This window comes from Phyllostomus hastatus, unplaced genomic scaffold (genome assembly GCF_019186645.2).
Source record: "Phyllostomus hastatus isolate PE091 unplaced genomic scaffold, TTU_PhHast_1.1 phas_scaffold_585, whole genome shotgun sequence".
In the NCBI taxonomy this organism is placed as follows: Eukaryota; Metazoa; Chordata; class Mammalia; order Chiroptera; family Phyllostomidae; genus Phyllostomus; species Phyllostomus hastatus.
This window is the reverse complement of record NW_025334037.1, coordinates 11,594,945-11,613,972: the sequence shown is the minus strand read 5'-3', so window position 1 is coordinate 11,613,972 and position 19,028 is coordinate 11,594,945. Positions and strand designations below refer to the sequence as shown.

General features: G+C 37.0%; 1 protein-coding gene across 4 annotated transcripts in view; it reads right to left on the bottom strand.

Moving 5' to 3' along the window:
• Positions 1–299: 299 nt before the first annotated feature.
• Positions 300–19,028, bottom strand: part of ANO5 (anoctamin 5) — a 76,706-nt gene continuing 57,977 nt past the window's right edge. For all 4 annotated transcript variants that reach the window (XM_045825512.1, XM_045825514.1, XM_045825513.1 and 1 more), the window contains 5 exons: positions 14,326–14,456; positions 10,055–10,260; positions 8,081–8,259; positions 6,357–6,462; positions 300–3,769 (listed from right to left, as the gene is read on the bottom strand). In XM_045825512.1, coding sequence (XP_045681468.1) covers positions 3,548–3,769; positions 6,357–6,462; positions 8,081–8,259; positions 10,055–10,260; positions 14,326–14,456 — 844 coding nt within the window. In that variant the 3' untranslated portion in view covers positions 300–3,547. The remainder of the gene's footprint in view (positions 3,770–6,356; positions 6,463–8,080; positions 8,260–10,054; positions 10,261–14,325; positions 14,457–19,028) is intronic.

The window sequence follows — 19,028 nt, the reverse complement described above, 5'->3', positions numbered from 1 at the left end:
TTAGAACTCTGAAATTCAGAAAAAATTATATCAACATTTTACTGTAAGAACAAACTGAGCTCGTGTCAAAATGCCATGAATGTGAATCTCCTAAGCTTTATCGCTTTGGAACAACTTTCCCTGTACACTGACTTCTTCGTACACACACACATGCACACACACAAATTGGAAGAAAAAAGAAAAAGCAAAACTTATTTTCTAGGTTAACAGCATGACATATAATCACTTACAGAAAAGACACACCTAATCAAGTATTTTTGGGGGATGAAAGCAGGTATTTCACACACATTAAACCATGTTACTTTTAATATATTATCATAAATTTTTACATAATGGTAGAATAACTGATATACTTAACTGATATTATACATAAAGGAGAAGAGTAATAATTGTCTAGAAAAAAATAATATAAAACTTATAGTAAACCATGGCAGCAGAATTGTAAGCCTGGTCAATGGTACTTCTTTCAATGCTATTTTCCTTAATAACTTTATTTGATGAGATAACAACTATTGCTAATTAAAAACAACCAGTAGAGAGGTCCTTTCAAAAACAGTTGATTCCCCTTTTGCAAGAGCAGTACAAATCCCTTTCCCTCAACTGGAGTCAATCAACAGAGATCCAGGGCTACACGTAGCATCTGATACTACAAAAATCACCTGGAATCAGTTTTTCCTTTGACACATAATAGTTTCCAACTTGAACTTTCTTGGTCTTTCTCTCACCCTCAGTACACAGCTTAGGAAAGAGACCTTCTTCTTCCCCCCAACAGCTGCACCCTGACAACCCCTGTCTGCCCATGGAAACATGTACAAGTTCATAAAAACTTTCTGATCTCCTTCTTCCTCTTCTTTATCATCTTCTTTCCTTCTTCACCTTGATAACTGCTTAATGGTTTAGATAAAAGGACAAAGTTAAATCCAGTAATCAGGAGATGCAGCAAAATATAACAGCATTCAATTTAATTAAAATATTCCCTTTTTGATGGATTACTCTACAATGTTTTCAAGTGGATTCTGCTTCTTGTATTCAAAGGAAAACTGATGAAGACAAGGATAAGGGATAACATTTGAAGAGTTATGTTATTTTTCAGCTTTCTCACATAAAATTATTTCAAATAAAATTTCAAATGTTTCCTGGAACATTTCTGAAAATGTTACTATGGGTTTGATAGGATGATAAAAACATCAGCCATGCAGATAAATATCAACTTACACTTGATAGTCAGATGCTCTTAATTGAGTCCTCCCATAATAACAAATGGGTTTAATTAGGTAGGACAAATCATCTGAATCGATTTGGCTTTGGACTTGGGCTAGAAAACTTTTAGAATAGTGATGGATACTTGTATTTCATTTTAAAATCTGTGAAACTAGGAGAAACTTCTCAGTAGAAAAAACATGAATACAAATATTTATCAATAATATTTTTAAAGAAAAATATCTACCAGTCATAAGTACTATAAATTTATTTTAAAATTGGTACTTCCTCTCTTGTCCTCCATACACCCTAAAAACCTAACACTTGAGTTGGTTTAAGACTGTAATGAACAGACAACTTTGTGAGATACATGTCTTCATTTTCTTATAATCAAGCTCTATAAATACTGACAGGCCATAAAAATTAAAAGCTGTAGGAAGCCAACATCCACATTCTTATTTTTATTAGCACCCAAGAAGGAAGCAGTATGAGCTGGGCACAATGTACAAGACAACATCGCAGTAAAGCCAAGTTTCATATAATAAGCCAAACATACTATGTATCTATGGCTTCTTCAACAGTAACACTGACTGGTCTTCTCAGGCAAGAAAAGTACCTTCTTCACATGGGAAACCATGCTTCAAGAATGAGATCATGTCGAATTGCCAAAAATGTTCACAAGACGTATGAAAATGATGGATGCCAAATCATTACTGCCAATACTGGGGTCACTGTCTCATATTCTTATAAAATTCCTAATCCTCAGATCTAAACACTTAATATTGATTATTAGGTAATACTGCCTGCCATACACTTAATAATGACAATTCCATAAAAATATATTAGCATCAAATAATGAAACACTACTTTTAAAAAACTACAATGAAGTTTCTTCTTTCATATGCAATTAAAAAACACTATTTTTTGGAACTGAAATGTAATTTAAAACTAGAGATTCAAATAATATACAATTGAAATGTATCTCTCACTCTATAATGTTAAAAATATATATAATATATATAAAGAATTTTTTAAGGGAAAGAATAATAAGAACTAGCATACATGTGCCATTGTCCTGAGAGAAATAATTCAACAATTTTTTTAAACTTAGCTATCAAATCTATCACCTCATTCTTATTTAGTTCATCCATTTCTGGTGTTAAACTCTGTAATTGATGTTAAACTGACAATTTCTCGAAAGCAGGCTCACATTTGAGATGTTACATCACATCAAATCATCAGCTGCTTATGGTGTCAAAGGCACAGAGACAAGGTACAGAGCATTGTATAAAGGGGTGGATCAATACAAAAGATTGTAAATGCATTAAAAGATTTGAGATCGCTTTAAACAAATAAATAAAATTTCATAAACAACTTATACCTAACTTATACAAATAGCTAATGCTCAAATAAGCTTCATGATGCAAAAAGTCATTGTAGAAGACAAATAATTGCTAAAATAATTCAACAAGTTTTTACACTAAGGTCAATAAATTATCAGTGTGCCTTGTCTTACATTCCTTAACTACTAAGAAGAGACACTGACTGCTATATAATAGCTTTCATATACTCGAAGACCTGAAGCAATCTAATAACTTCCTAATGCTTCTTTCCAGATAAGACAATCTGGTCTTGAAATTATTTTTTCCCAAAATGCTATCTTTAAAGAACTGAGTTGTTAATCTTTTGTTGAAACCCAATGTTCAACATTGTCTCTTGAAAAATCAATTTTGCATTTACCTGGAAGGGCTAAATCTGGGATTCTGATGGAAGCTTAACTTATCCAGGACAATTTCAGAAACAAACCCTCACCATGATATTTACCCAGTGTATTCAATATGCGAGTTTTCTTATGTCATCTGATTTTGGTTTTTCATTTGCATAGTCTAAACTCGCAGGATAACTATGGCTCATTAGGCCCCTTCACTTCTTTTCTTTTTGTCCCAACATTTTTCTTGATGGGAAAGAGACAAAAAACAACCCAGGAGAAGACCATGAAAATGTGCAGATTCTCTGGAAGGTGACGGGACAGCCCAAATCTAGTGTTTAATACAAACTGCAACATTCCATGATTTTCCGTATACTGATTCCACGTGCACTTTTAACCATCATTTACAGAATCCCAGAAAACAACACCTGGGAGGGGCCCAGCCAACGGAGCGGACAAGTGGGACCCTTTTGACATCACAAAGTTAGCCTCTATAAAAATGCACAAAAACGCTGAGTTAAAAAAAAAAAGAAGAACAAGGAGAAGGGTTAGAGTTGACACATGGCTTCTGGCCTCTGGCCCTGACCCAGGGAAAATGTGATGCTAGACAGGCAACCAGCTGCTTACTCGTGTTGTTGACTAGATTGTTGATTTAGCCAGCTGTGCTTTGTTTTCCTGAATCATAACTTCCTTGGCCAACTCATTAGAGCCAACTGTCAAGTTCTCTTTTAACTTTTTAAGCTCAAAGTCATGGAGGATCTTGATAGTCATTAGCTTTTCTCGTTTGATTCTCTCCAGAACGTCTTTTGGAACATCGGGGATCATCCAGGCCAACAAAAATTTAACTAAAAATACAACGTGCTAGAGAAAACATAACAAAATAAAAAACACTGTTAGAATTGTCAATTGTTCAGCAGGAAGTTCCTACAAATAATTTCATTCATTCAAAAAACTGTGCTTGACACATGAGGTACAAAGAAAATAAAAAAGGTATCCCTGTCCTGGAACTTTCCTCTAAAGACCAATAGTAAACAAACAAATATATTCTAAAATATGGAATGCAGAAACTGAAGTTGAACATGGTTACTGAATATACTCTTTATGCTTCCTTCTGAAAAACCAATAAAATATTTGAAAATGAATTTAACTAATAAAGACAAAAAGAAAAGGGAGGGGACAGTGATAACATACCCCAGATCACAGAAAGCTGGCACTTAAACTTGCAATTGGTGATGTGGTGATGGTAGAACCAAGAAGACAAAAGCCAATTTTGTTTTAGATCATTAGAAAAGCTCAGGAAAGAAAATACTAAGGACTTTGAAGGCATATGTGTGGGTGGAACTGAAAACAAGACAATTAGTTAAAAATTTGTATAAGGATGGCCCTTGCTGGAGTGGCTCAGTGGATTGAGCATAGGCCTGCGAACAAAAGGGTCCTGGGATCGATTCCCAGTCAAGGCACACACCTGGGTTGTGGGCGAGGTCCCCAGTAGAGGGCGCAGGAGAGGCAACCACACATTGAGGTTTCTCTCTCTCTTTCTCCCTCCCTTCCCCTCTCTCTAAAAATAATGAATAAAATCTTTAAAAAATTTGTATAAGGAACAGTTGAATTTCCAGAACCTCTCTACCATCTGTAGATGTAGCAACATTCCTCAGGTATGAATATAAAGCTTATAATTCTCTCTCACTGGTTCAGTCTTAACTATGAACAGATTGCCGAGAACCACCAAATAAAAGTGTAAGCAAGTATCTCCCATGAAATAAAAAGACTGAAACACAAAAATAGGAACTAAGAGGAGTGAGAGTAATGAACAGAGCAAAAGCATAGTAGAATAAAATGACAAAGACGTGAATCCATTTATTTATAGGAAAGAAAAAATGATAATTAAAATTTCAAAATAGGAAGTATAATATCTGAATAACATAAGTCCCAGAAAGATAGAATAGAGAAAAGGAGGAAATTGGCAAAGAAAGAAGCCAAGAAAATTTTCTTAACTTGAAGGGTATGTTTTCAGACCTATGGGGTTTAGTGAATATCCACAACAAGAGTATGGTTCAATATGAAGAAACTGTCTTGTGAAATGTCATAAGAGAAGGACTATTGAGAGAATTCCCAAAGATTATTGACATATAAAAACATCACAGGGGCTGGGGAATCAGAAAGGCATCGCATTTTACAACTGGAAGCTGACAGAAAATAGAGCAATGTCTTAAGACATTTCAGGAATACCTAAATAAAGTTGGCTGAAAATTTTTCAGGAAAAATGACTTTAATCCAGAACTGTATGCCAATTAATCATCTATAAGGAAATAAGTTTTTAATATATACGTTTTCGAAAATTGATGGCCCATAATTTTCCTCAACAGTTTACAGGATGATGCACTTCATTAAAATAAGCTAGCAATCCAAAAATGGGAGAAACGTAGGTTGCAGAAAATATACTATTTAATACAAGAGAAGGTGAAGAGAAGTCCCAGAAAGATGCTCAGTCAGAGCTTGGGATGGTTAAAGAATTAGTGAGAATAATGAATAAACAAAACAAACAAACAAACAAAAGATTCCTAGTACAATTTACCAGACTGAAAGGTAATGAAAATTGTGGGAATGAAAGAGTGATATATAAAGAACTGAGAGAGAGAGAGGGAGGGAGAAGGAGGAAGGAAGGAAGAGAAAAACATGCAGAGGAATATTACGGAAGACTGACGTCTTTTTTATCATGTAAAATTACATGAATTTTTAAATTTTATACATAAAAATGTATGTATAAAAATGCATTACATACATAAAAATTCCATTGTTGGGATTTACTGTAGAGTGAAAAAGTGCCACGCACTGATTTATCTCTCCCTTATTGGCTTTCATGTTTTATGACTTACAACACTTAGTCTGTATCTTAGTCAAATACCACCTCTGTATCTGTTCTTTTTTATTGCATGTCTTATATCTATCATTGCACTAGAAATCCCATGAAGGAGAAACATAACATATAGTGGGCAGAGCAGACATTTGGGAGTGAGACATCTGTCATTAAAACCCAGGTTTAATATCAGCTGATTACCTCTAAACCCAATACCTAATTTTACTAAGTCTGAGATTTATTTTTGAAGGGGTAATAATAAAGTCTACATTATAAGGTTATTATTACAGCCTCTGGAACCATTATATAATACCTATTCAGGAAAATCAGTAGGTTCTCTGCCCACTTCCTGACCCTCAAGGGATGCAGCCATATTTCTTTTTTCCTGTCACTTTGATATCTTCAACAATAGTAAGTGAATAGTAGGCAATCATTATACTGAAAACGTCCCTATGCTGCTTTTTATGACAACAAATATGTCAAAACAATTGACTGAGATAATGCTAATTGTCTGCTGAGCAGACACCTTCAGAAACATATGACCAAAGGGAGCAGAGAGACCCGGGGGAATGGACGTTAAGAAGGGCTTACCTCCATAACTATGATGAAGGTCATCTTGGCGGCAAGGACGTGCCAGAACTGCATATTATGGGAGTACTTCAGTTCATGATTGGGGGGATATCTGTAATCTCTATACCTGAGAAACGGAAATGCAAAAATTAGGTAGAGCTTCAGAGAGACGTAGCACAAATTCTTATTCTTTTTAGTTAACCTCCAAAGTCAAATCACAGTAAGATAATTGCTACCTTAAAACATTTCTGTGCTATAATACAAATAAAAATGATGGGTAAATGTTGCTGATGTATGGTATAGAGGTAGCAGGAAACACAAGTGCAGCTTCTCTCTGGCCCTTCAAAGACGAATTTTGCTATTTCCATTCCCTCTCTTCCTAACCCCCTTAACACAGTTGTATCCATCACTGCAGTGAAACCAACTGTCTCCTCTAATTAAATGGAAGGGACATTTTAATCCTCATCTTATTTGATCTTTTGAGAATAAAACTTGACATTCTATTTCCTTGAAATTCTATTTTTTCTTGGCTTATCTGACACTGCATTTTTTTTCTTACTATCCTTCTGCTGGTACCCTTACTATCCTAAGTGTTCTTAGCGCTCAACTTTGTGAGCTCATTGTTTTCTACAGAACCACTAGAGATTGATATTCTTCAAAGTTTTAGCCTGGCGATGACATCAAGAAATATGATACAAGTGACCATACTCTTAAAGACTATGCCATGATTCCTCCAGATGCAAATATGAACCATGGCAATGCTTCTGTCTGCCTGTGCTGCAACATTCTGCAGCTTCTTTTTTGGCATCCAGGATATGAAACCATTGGTTCAAGATTTAAGTTAAGGGGCCTTGATGTTCTTTCTTTCTTTTCTTTTCTCTTTTCTTTTCTTTTTTTCTTTCTTTCCTTCCTTCTTCCTTCTTTCTTTTCTTTCTTTCTTTCTCTTTCTTTCTTTCTTTCTTTCTTTCTTTCTTTCTTTCTCTCTTCCTTCCTTTCTTTCTTTTCTTTCTCTCTCTCTTTCTCCCTTCCTTCTCTTTCTTTTTCTTTCTTTCTCTGTCTCTCTTTCTTTTCTTCCTTCCTTCTTTCTTCCTTCCTTTCTTCTTTCTTTCTTTCTTTTTTCTTTTCTTTCTTTCTTTTCTTTCTCTCTCTTTCTTTCTTTCTCTCTCTCTCTCTTTCTTTCTTTCTATCTAATAAAACATAACTATATACAGATTCTACATGGATATAAAATCTTTAAATCCTAGAGGAAAACGATCTTCAGAGACATGAGACACTAAGTGGGGAAAAGTAGGTTTACAAATCCAATTTCACACTCACTGCATGAAACCACTTAAGTGGGATGGATGGTGAACTGATCATATTTTTATTTCTTTTTCATTCTTTTTTTCAGGATATATAATTAAGTTCAAGTAGATTAAATGCATATATAATACAATTATGTTGTATGGTCTATAGATATCACAATTTGGGGCATTTGTTGCTGAGAAATATTTCCAATAAATAGAAAATAAGAGATAACTCAAAATCGATGTTATCTTTACCCATAATATTGTCTTACTTTGGGACATTCTATGTTTTCAAATCACAATATTACAACGTGTGAATTCCAGAACTGATGTACTTTATTTATCTCGGATTTGTACTGCCCAAAGTAAATCCTTTACATTGTACGGCATGAAGGAAATAAGGAACAAAAGAAATACATTCAAAGGGCAAAATTAAAGCCTAAGAAAACAAGAGGAAACCTGCAAGTGGTGAAGGCTCCTCGTTCCGAAGGTGCAGTGCGGTTTGGTAAATCATCTATCAGGTATATCGACAGGCTGTTATTGACGTAGCCTTTCAAGGGCTCACTGGAGTTGGTTGAATAGGCGTAGTAGTAAACTAAACGAGGAATGATGTCCGATGTAAATGCCACAATAAAAGCCTACAAAGGATAAAACGACAGGGAAATCATGAGCTAACAATCTAGTCTGAAAAAATGCCTGATTTGTATTGCTCAGTTCCTTGTGCTACATGGATGCAAAATGATCAACATGCTGTTATTAATCATGTTAATATATGAGTCTTTGGCCTAAAACATGAAATACCTCATTTACAGTATGTGACTAGTAGTCTAAGATTTCATAGCTAGAAAGTGACTAAGTTGAAATGGAACCTGAGTGTATCTGTTGCCAAAAACCAAGATCTTTCTACCACACCTATTTCCACATTTCTCATTGTTTCATTCACAGTTCCACTGTCCTTAACCAGATTCGTTTGCCTGGACCAACTGCATATGCTAGAACCGAGTGTGCGGGCCTGCGTGTGTGTAGGAGGTTGGTGGGGAGGGAATGGAGAGAAGACCCTGAGCTAGTAAATTTCACACAGGTCAGTGCAATTAGTTTCAGTATTTGATTTCATAAGAAGGGTATTTTCCCATCCTTTCCAAAGCTCCAAATTGTATAAACAATGTGTTTGCTTTAGGTTATTAGGTAAGTCAATTTAAAACCACCTGGCTCTGATACCTACAGGTTAGTGGTAGGTTTTAAAAAACCTTTTAATATTACTTCTGTAACTACTGGTCTATTCAGTTTTTCTATCACTGAATAAATTTTGGCAGTTCTTATTTTCTAAAAAAGGAGTCATTTCAAACAGATTTTAAAACTTACTGAAATACACACCAGTCTCTCAATGTTCTCACCTGTTCCTTTTCACTCTTTGTTTGAGATTTTTGGTTATTCTATTTGTCTTTTCAATGAGCCAATTCTTTTTTTTTAATAGTTTATTTATTTATTTTTAGAGAGGGAAGGGAAAGAGAAAGTCAGAGAGAGAGAAAAACATCAATGTGCGGTTGCTGGGGGTCATGGCCTGCAACCCAGGCATGTAACCTGACTGGGAATCGAACCTGTGACACTTTGGTTTGCAGCCCGCGTTCAATCCACTGAGCTACACCAGCCAGGGCTGAGCCAATTCTTGATTTACTTAGCAATTACGTTGTTTTTTGTTTGTTTTCTAATTTGATTATTCCTGTTTGTATCTTTATTAATTCTTACTACTTTCTATAGGTTAGCTTACATTTTTCCTTAGTTTCTTTAGTTTCTTTTTTAATAATAAAAGCATTTATTGCTATAACTTTTCTGTACCAGTGATTTTAGCTGATTCCTACAAATCTTCCTTTTAATAATTTCCTCTTTATATAATGAAGTTGACTTAGAAGTATGAATGTTAAATGTTTATTCTTTTTAGGTATTTTATTATCAACTTTAATTTTCATAATATTAGGTGAACATGCATTATAAAATTTATGCTTCGAGGAATATATTTTTATTTCTATTTTTAGTGATCCATTGATATAACAGGTAAATGTTGTATATTGTTTGTGGTATACAACTTTATGTATAATGAAGATTTAATTGTACTGTTCAAATCTTTACACCATCTTGTTTCCTGTCTACTTTGTCACATGCTATGAAACTACTGTGGTATTTTAATGAGAGTGATCCTACAGCTTTCCTTGTGGATGATCTTAATTTTTCTGATCTTAATTTTTTTGTTTTTCTGAGTTTCCATTCAGAAATTTCTCTATGTTGTTTAGTGCATAAAAGTTTAGGAATGTTTTATCTTTCTAGACTGCCACCATGATGAAGTCACCAGAAATAGAGATTGAGTTAAGCATCATGCACAACTCCCGATCCCCAAGAAAACAAAATACAGTCACCCACCGAAACACGTCCACTTACGTTACTTGCAACAGAAATAACAGTCATTCCATAGAGAATGTCTTGCCAAACACCTATGCTATGAGCTTTAGCAGCCACAGGTCTCCTGTACTGAGTAGTGAGTTTCCAGGCATCCACTCGGATCTCTATAACATTATTCAAGAGAGCAAGAAGAGGAGCCAAAGGAAAAGAGGCCACAAATAATGTAACAAATCCGAACTGGATTACTGCAGGGAGAAAAGAAAAAATTGCAACTCATTATCATGGAGTGGAAAAGAGGGAACACTCTGCCCAACTCCTGCCACCTCCTGCATTTTGGGAGGATCTATACCAGCAAAACACTCCAGGTCTCTTTCCAACTGCCCACTTCTCCCCATAAGAAGCAGTGACTTAGCTGTTTGCTAAAACAGGAAGGAGAAACAGGCCGTGCATGGCTCAGTTCCATACTTAATGCTTCTTTTGAGATCTGCTTATCTAAAGAAGCATCTATTCTTGTGAGATGAGATACTCTTCTTAAAACATAGTCTTTTATTTTTTAAATATATTTTATTGATTATGCTATTACAGTTGTCCCATTTTTCTCCCCTTTCTCCCCCTCCAACCTATATCCCCCCCTCCCACCATCATTCCCCCACCTTAGTTCATGGCCATGGGTCATACATATAAGTTCTTTGGCTTCTTCATTTCAGAGATAACATGCAGGGTTATCAGCAGGGAGGGAGAGGGAGGAGAATGGGGGAAATGGTACAGGGAATAAGAAATATAAATGGCAGGTATAAAATAGACAGGGGGAGGTTAAGCATAGTCTTTTATTATAGTGTATGTTTAGGTCTATGCTGGTCTAGCCTTGACACTGGCCCTGCCACTGTGGTGCGATAATCAAGTTTTTCTGTCTTGCTAATCTGTGTGCTTTCTGAGATCAGGGATAATGACTGATTCATTTATATGCTTCCAACAGCCAGCATGTGCTGGGTATATAAAAGTACTCAACTATAAGCCTTATGAATGAATGCATTATTGAAGATTTGAAGAAGCTAATAGATAAAATGGCAGATAAAAACAAGATATATTTGAGAATAAACCAGAAAGTGAATTACTAAAACATCAGAAATATACATAAATTATATGTGGGCAGAGGAAATACACATTTCCTCGGATAAAGTATTTGTTAAGGTCCCAATCCTTTGGGATATCTTGACATCTTTCTAAATCAGTTTTACTTTCCTCATTAAGACTTAACACCTGTGAGCCCTGGCTGGCATAGTTCAGTGGATTGAGCTCCGGCTGCGAACCAAACTGTCTCAGGTTCGATTCCCAGTCAGGGTGTTACAGAACAGAACAAGGGGGGCCTGAGACAATATACTATTATTGAAAGAAGGCCCCGGGTCGGTTATGTCCGCTGCCAGAGGGAAGACGTCTCTTAATGCCAGAGATTCGTGAAAAGGAAAGGAAATGTTTATTTAATGCTATACTAACTTAAAGTAGTGACCTAATGTCTTTATCAAAAATCCCAAAGTCCCCCAAAACACCCACAAACACACACAGTCCTTCCTTCCTTCCCCCTTTGCCCAGTCCAGAGTACCATATCTCAGGAAAGGAAATAGAAGTCCATGGCTCAGGCAGTCCTCTGGTTCTTAGTTACTCCTCCATCTCGACTGGGAGACCTCCCTGGGTTCCCGGCACCCTCGGCTGAGTCGCCGGGGTCTCTGCTAAAACCAGGTGGTGGTTCCCCTTCTAAAGCTGTGGGGGTCCCCGCTCTGTCCAGGCCTCGTGGTTCTCCCTCTCAAGGCTGCGGGAAGGGGAGAGTCCCCACTCTGTCCAGGCCGCGTGGTTCTCTCTCCTAAAGCAGCACGGTTCTTCCTCCTCTCAATGGCCGTGATCCTCTCTGCACCTCCACAGCCACATGGTTCTCCCTCAGGGCTGCGGGAAGGGAGAGTCCTCACTCTGCCAAAGCCGCGTGGTTCTCTTTCTCTGGGCTGTGCATGGTTCACCTCCTCAGGGCTGCGCATGGTTCTCTCCTTCCTAAAGCAGCACGGTTCTCTCTGGGATGCAGGAGTCTCCACTCTGTCAAAGCCGCGTGGTTCTCTTTTTCAGGGCTGCGGGAGTCTCCACTCTGCTAAAGACGCATGGTTCTCTCCTTCCTAAAGCAGCACGGTTCTCCCCTCAATGGCCGCCACGTCTGGGTTTTAAATCCCCGCGGCCAATCTTCCTCTGCAGCCTCATTTCCGACTCCTCCCACACTCGGCTTCACTTGCCAGAATTCGTATCCTTCCAGCTTTACGGGGCTGCAATCATGAGTCTGGGCAGGTGTGGCCCATGTCCTGGAGCCAATCTTCTCTGAACTCCCACGCAGGCTCAGGCACTGTAGCTTGGGGGATCTGCCCCCAGTCACGTCTTGGTGGGGAAGTTACTTCCATTCCCCTGGCTCAGAGATTATCACAGCTATTTAACATATCCATGCAACCAGCCAAAGGCTATAGATATGTTAAATGACCACGCCAGAGGGTAGCTGCAAGGCTGTTGCTATGCAAAACAGCTCTCAATGGCCTTGCTCCATTTGTCCCTTCCCCCAACCCACACCCTGGGTGGGGGGGGATGGAGACATCTTAAAATCTCCTGGACACCTTAAGTTCCGGACCCCATTTCAAATGCCCATTTGGGGTCCCCCCTCTTGGCTGCACCCTGTAACAAGGGTGCATGCCTGGGTTGCAGGCCATGACCCCCAGCAACCGCACATTGATGTTTCTCTCTCTCTTTCTCCCTCCCTTCCCTCTCTAAAAATAAATAAGTAAAACCTTTCAAAAAAAAAGACTTAACACCTGTGTCAGCTGTCTTTTCTCACCTTTTATGTTTTTTTGTCTCCAACAATGTTTGGAATAAAAAAATCCACACAACTGGCAGTCTGGGCTTCCCACACGAGTCAAAAATAATCATGAGAAGTACAGAAAGGGATTTCCACTGAAGGAAGGAAGGATCTTCCACTTGTCCTCTATTTTTAGGTGGATCATGAGTATTTCTGGATTTTAGCTTTTCTTTTAAAATTTTCTCATAAAAAATCAGCCTTGTCATCTACTAAACCAAGTGAACAAATAACCTCATTTCCTGCCTTCCCTACTGACTCAAGAAATAATAAATTAAGAGGAAGTAGTATATATAAACAGTTTAAATTTTCCATGTACGAATTCTAGATCTTTACCTAAAATCTTTGTGACCCATGGGAAATAAATTAACCTATCCACATGTCAGTATTCTCTACAATAAAATGCAGTGAATAATGACAACTCTGTAGAATGTTTCAAGGTTAGAGATGATGTATGTGAAACATCCAGAATAAATTAATTTAGTTGTGTCTCAATAAATGGTAGTCAATCTTATGAAACTTTTTATTTTATCTTTTTAATTTCAGTGAGCAGTTCTCTGATGCATTTATATACAAATCCATTTAAAACTTATATAATTAAAAATTAGCCTTAACACCCCATAAAGTAAGGACTACCTAATTTTACAGCCAGCTATATATTGATTAAATAGACTTTTTACTGTTTGTCCTAAGTTTACCTTCTCCAACCCTGCCATCACGTGTGTGTACTACGGTGGAGAATCAGTAGCAATTTCAGGCCATCTCATTCATTCCGCCATGATTGTATGGGCCTTAAGAAAAAGTTCAAAAAAACTGTCCTCCTTAATTTCACCCCAGAAGCAGAGAAGTGTCACTCAAAGGAGACACTCCGAGGAGACTGCACAGGCGGTCTCCGTCTTTCTCTCTCCTAAAATTTCACCCCAAGATCTCTTCTCTGTTCAACCTTTGGAATATTTTATGGATTTATTGTGTTCGCTCTGGGTTTCCCTAGAATAAGTGCTTTTAGCCTTCTTCCTTTTAGTATCACATAAAGGAAACACTAAAACGTTTTGTGCTGAAAATGTTTTTCAACTTATTCTCTCTCTGAGCTATCACTGAGGCAAACAAAAGGAGAAAGAGCTATTTAAGTTAATTTGAGTCAGTTATTAAAAAGCGGTCCTTATTTTGTTTTGTTCAATATTAACACTCAATTGATAGGAAAAATATATGTGAGATTAGTGTTTTGAAACTAAACTTCATTCTACATTCTGTTTGGTGGGTAAAGTCAATATTGAACCAATCTTTTCTATATTAATCCATCTATCTTTTCATCTACTGTCCAGTGATATTGAACACCTACTATGTCCAAGGCAGAAAGAAATACTAAGAGCTGAAAAAACACTTATTTTAGTCAGCCTCACTCTATGTTTCAAGACAAGTGGTTAAAAATTACCTGTTTCTAAGTATTCATAGAACAGCCCGAGAGATCCAAAAGTTTCAAGGTCATGGTCCTGCTCCCATCGACTATATAGCTTCTCAGAGTTGGTCCGAGCTTTTCGGCGTCTCCACCAATTTAGAACCAACCTGTTGGAAGTCATCAAAGTAAACACATAAAATAATTTTAAAAAGGGTTAGAGAATCAGAGTGGTAAATCTAGAAATTGGCAGTAAGAGAGGTAGAGCAACCAGACCACAGGGCAAGTAGAGCTCAAGTCCACATCAAAATATAGTGTTGTTTTCATAATACAAGACAAGATCAAAAGTTCTTTATTGGACTGATTAAGAAAATATAACAACACTTGGACTCTCCCAATGGAAACATATTTACTCAGAGATAGTTCTGTTACAGAACAAGTGGAAGAGAGCTTCTCTAAAGGATGTTTTTTTCTATTTAATTTACTAACCTTTAAGTTGTTATATTTTCTAACAACTATGTTGGGAACCGCCCTGCCTGGTGTCAGAAGCTGTAACCCCCACCTAGGCTAAGGCTAAGGGAACGCCCTTGGAACCGTAAGCCAGCAAGGAGACAAAAGCTTATCTCCCTGGCAGGAATGCTGCTTCTGCTGCTTTATTCATAACTGAACCCCAAAAAGCTTGGTCGGTTAGCCAAAGACGGGTAAGATTCCCCACGGGGGAATGACCTAAGATAGGCACGATCACTTTGGGAGGCCCCGCAAAAAAAAGGACTTGGGGGGGGGGCTGCAACAAAAGGGGGGTGATGGACCCTCGCTCCTCGGCTTTGACATAGCCTGAGTTCTCATGGTCTGGGAGAAAATCTCCTTATCTCTTGGTTGCCTTAGTTCCCTTGCTCCACCTAAGCCTGAAACAATGACAGGGTGGTGCAGCTCTGTGCTGAAAAGGGCGGATTCCCCGGGTGATCAGGCCTAAGAACATGTAAATTACTGTGAAACCTGCTTTTTTTAGAATGCTCTCAGTTGAATGAGAAGGGTCTTAGGAGGAAGTCAGTTTGTTCCTCAAAGTCTTACAGCTCTTTGACCCTGACTCAAAATAGACCGGCAGAGTTCCTTGTTTTCTATGGTTCCTCACTTCCCCCTAATGAGTACTGTACTTTACCTGAATTATTATGCAAAATGAGCCTAATAAAAGCAGGTATAGACTGTAAATCAGCGCGCTCCCCACTAGGGGGGGTGGCCATTTCGTCCCTACTTCCCCACAGAAACTAGTCTGTCTCTGTGCATGTGTTTTTTCTCGCGTGTTTTTCGTCGAGCCATCCACAGCGTTCCGTGGTCACTGCTGGCCGGGGACCCACACAACACAACTAGATACTAAGAAGGACACTCAAGGAAGTAAAAAATTGGTTACAACAGAAAATGCATGACAAGGAAAATGCAGAGGCTTATCTAACACAGGAAAATAAATGCAATAATCCTAAACAAAATATTACCTGACTAAACTCCATATTATATAAAAAACAAAAAATTATGATAATGTTGGATTACTTTAAGGACCAAAAGGTTTTTTTTTCATTTTATCAGAAAACCAAACAATGTGATAAACCATATCAACAGATTTAAGTAGAAGATACAAAATCATTTTAATTACTACAGAAAAACATACTTACTCAAGTATCTCAAGTACTTATTTATGATAGAAAGGTAGAGACAGAAGGAAATTACCTAAATCTGATCAAAGGCATCTAGCAACTTTGGAGGAAAACATCATTCTTAATGGGGAAAAGTTAGAAGCATTCCCTTTAGAACCAAGAACAAAGTAAGAGTGTATATGATCACATTCAAGACTCTACTAGAGATCTTAGCCAGCACAATAAGATGAAAAAGTAAAACAACGGAAGTGAAGGTATAATCTATAGTTATTAATAATAATGTGATTCAATTGTTTGCACAGAAAATCTAGTTGGAGTTAAACAAAAAATATTAGAATTAACTAGTAAAGTATATCAATATATTTCATTCCTTTACACTCATAAAACACAGGTATGGGAACATAATTTTTATTTTTAAAAGATTTATTTATTTATTTTTAGAGAGAGGAGAGGAAAGGAGAGAGGGAGGGGAACATCAATATAAAGAAACATTGCCTCTAGCACTCCCCCTACAGGCCTGGCCGGGAAGCCAGGAGTGTGTCCTGACCAGGAACTGAAGCAGAGACCTCTTGGTTTGCAGGTCGGGTCTCAATCCATTAACCCAACCAGCCACAGCTAAACACCTAATTTTTAAAAAGATACCATTTATAACAGCAACTAAAATGAAAAGTACTGAGAATTGGATTTGACAGAAGATTGATATGACCTATATGTAGAAACTTAAATCTCAAAGTCATTGAAGTCCAAAATAAATGCTCATGAATTAAAAGACTTGGCATTATAAAAATGGTAGCTGTTTTTATTAAAACTATTGTAATTCAATATTATTGAAACTAATGTAATTTTATTCAAAAAACAAACTATTTTCATGCCAAGTCTGATAAGATGTTTCTAAAATTTACACAGAAAGACAAGAAACATGGATAACCAAGATATTTCTATAGAGTAATTCAGTAAAACTTATGCTACCAGATACCACGATTTATTGTAACGCTGTACTAAGAGAGAGCAGTACTGGTGCAGGGCCTGACCAGTCATGGACCAGAGTGAAGACCGAGCAATAGTGGTTGGCGCCCTTGTTATATGGCATCACTAGTGTATAGATAGATACCAGAAAAGTGGGGAAGAGGAACTTCTCAATAAATGCTAACAATGTTTTTCATTTTTAAATATCAGTTTTATCTCTTCCTCATTGATGCAGAAAATAGTTCACTATAATATTAAGTCTTGAAAACAAATAAAATAAAATCAGAGAGCAAAATGAGTCCCCCCGCAAAATAAAACATGAAGCATGCCAAAATTTTGTCAACAATCTAGGTTTAGAAATGTTAGAAGCTTGCAAGAGGAACAAAATATTCTACTTTTGTTAGTCAATGCCTGAACTTCAGTTTGCTAGAAAAACTTGTTGTAAGCTGGCGGTTGCACCATTTGAAGGTACAGGGAGGTACAGAGAGGAGCCTGGCTCATTGAGAGACGGCGTGTTACTGAAAAAGCAGGGAGAGATGTGCGTGTCAGAAATTAAATCTGAACTTCACAGCAATCACAAAATCTTTTTCATATGCATTAAGAATTTAAAAGAGAAAAATAATGATGTTAAAAATTAAGAAATAAGTATATAAGAATATCTTTTTGACCTTGGGGGTAGGGAAGGACTTATTAAATAAGAATATGCTAATCTATAAGAGAAAAGATTAATACACTTTATTATATTAAAAGTATATATTTTTGCCTCCCTATAGCGGTGGTTCCCCACTGGGAGTCACTTAGCCACAAGAGTGCACTGGCAATATCTGGAAAAATATTTGATTGTCACAACTGAGAAGAAGGTAATCTATTGGCATCTAAGGGGTAGAGACCAAGGATTTTGCTAAATGTCTTACAATGCAAAGGATAGCCCCCCCCCAACAAAAAATTATCTGGCTCAAAATGAGTGCTGAGGTTGAGGAACTGTGATCTAATGATGCTATTAAAACAATAAAAAGACAAAACTTCTGATGGTATAAAATATTTGCGACACATATAACCATCAAGACAAAAACACAGTAGCCACAAGTTATAAGGTATTCCTACAAATGAGTTAGAAAGATAAACAAGTAAAAAATGGTTAAACATGAACAGGCATTTCATTGAAGAGAAAATACACATAGCCATAAAATGCTCATTCATGTTCTTAATCAGGGAAATGTAAAATAAGACTAAGATGAAAATACCACTTATACCCTCCAAATTGGTAAAAATGAACAAATAAGACGATAAAGTACTGTAGCAAATGTTTAAAAGAACACTTGCTTATGCTGAACACCTGCTTATACTGAAACTAAAACACAAAGAGACGAGACTGGTGAACAGGTAACAGAACACCCGAGAATTCTGATGCGATGCTAAACAGATGGACACGCCTGAAACGAAAGTCGCCAGGAAAAGGAGACTGCCCAGTTCAAGAAAGAGAGCTTGGCCAGGACTCCCGGAAGGGCTTCTACGTGCTTCTTTCCAATTACAAACTCCTAAATCCCCGCACAGCGACCGTTATCTTCAACTTTATCATAATTTCTTAGTTGCTTTCTTAAAAAATGGTTTATCATCATGATCTATTTAGAGTTAACTTTTGAATGAGGTATAAGATTTACTTCAAATTTCATTATTTTGCATATGGACATCCAGTTGTTCCACCCCAGTTAAAAACTGTTTTCTGTTCAGTGAACTGTTTTTGCAACTCTATCAAAATAAAGTGGCCATATTTGTGTAGATTTATGTCTGCAGTCTCTACCATGTTCCACTGGTCTATATATCTATCCCTTCACCAAACCCACTGTCGTTACTAATATGGTTTTAGAGTAAGTTTTAAAATCGAGTAGTGTAATTTCTCCAATTTTATTCTTCTTTATGTTTTGGCTATTTATATGCGTAAATATAAATTGCATAAATATACATAGCCTTTGACTTCTATATGCATTTTAGAATCTGCTTATCTATATCTACAAAATCTTGCTATTTTGATTGGAATAACAAATCTATATCAATTTGGGAGATAACTGGCACCTTTACTATGCTGAGTCTTCCAATCTAATTCTTTTCATCAAGCTTTGCAGTTTT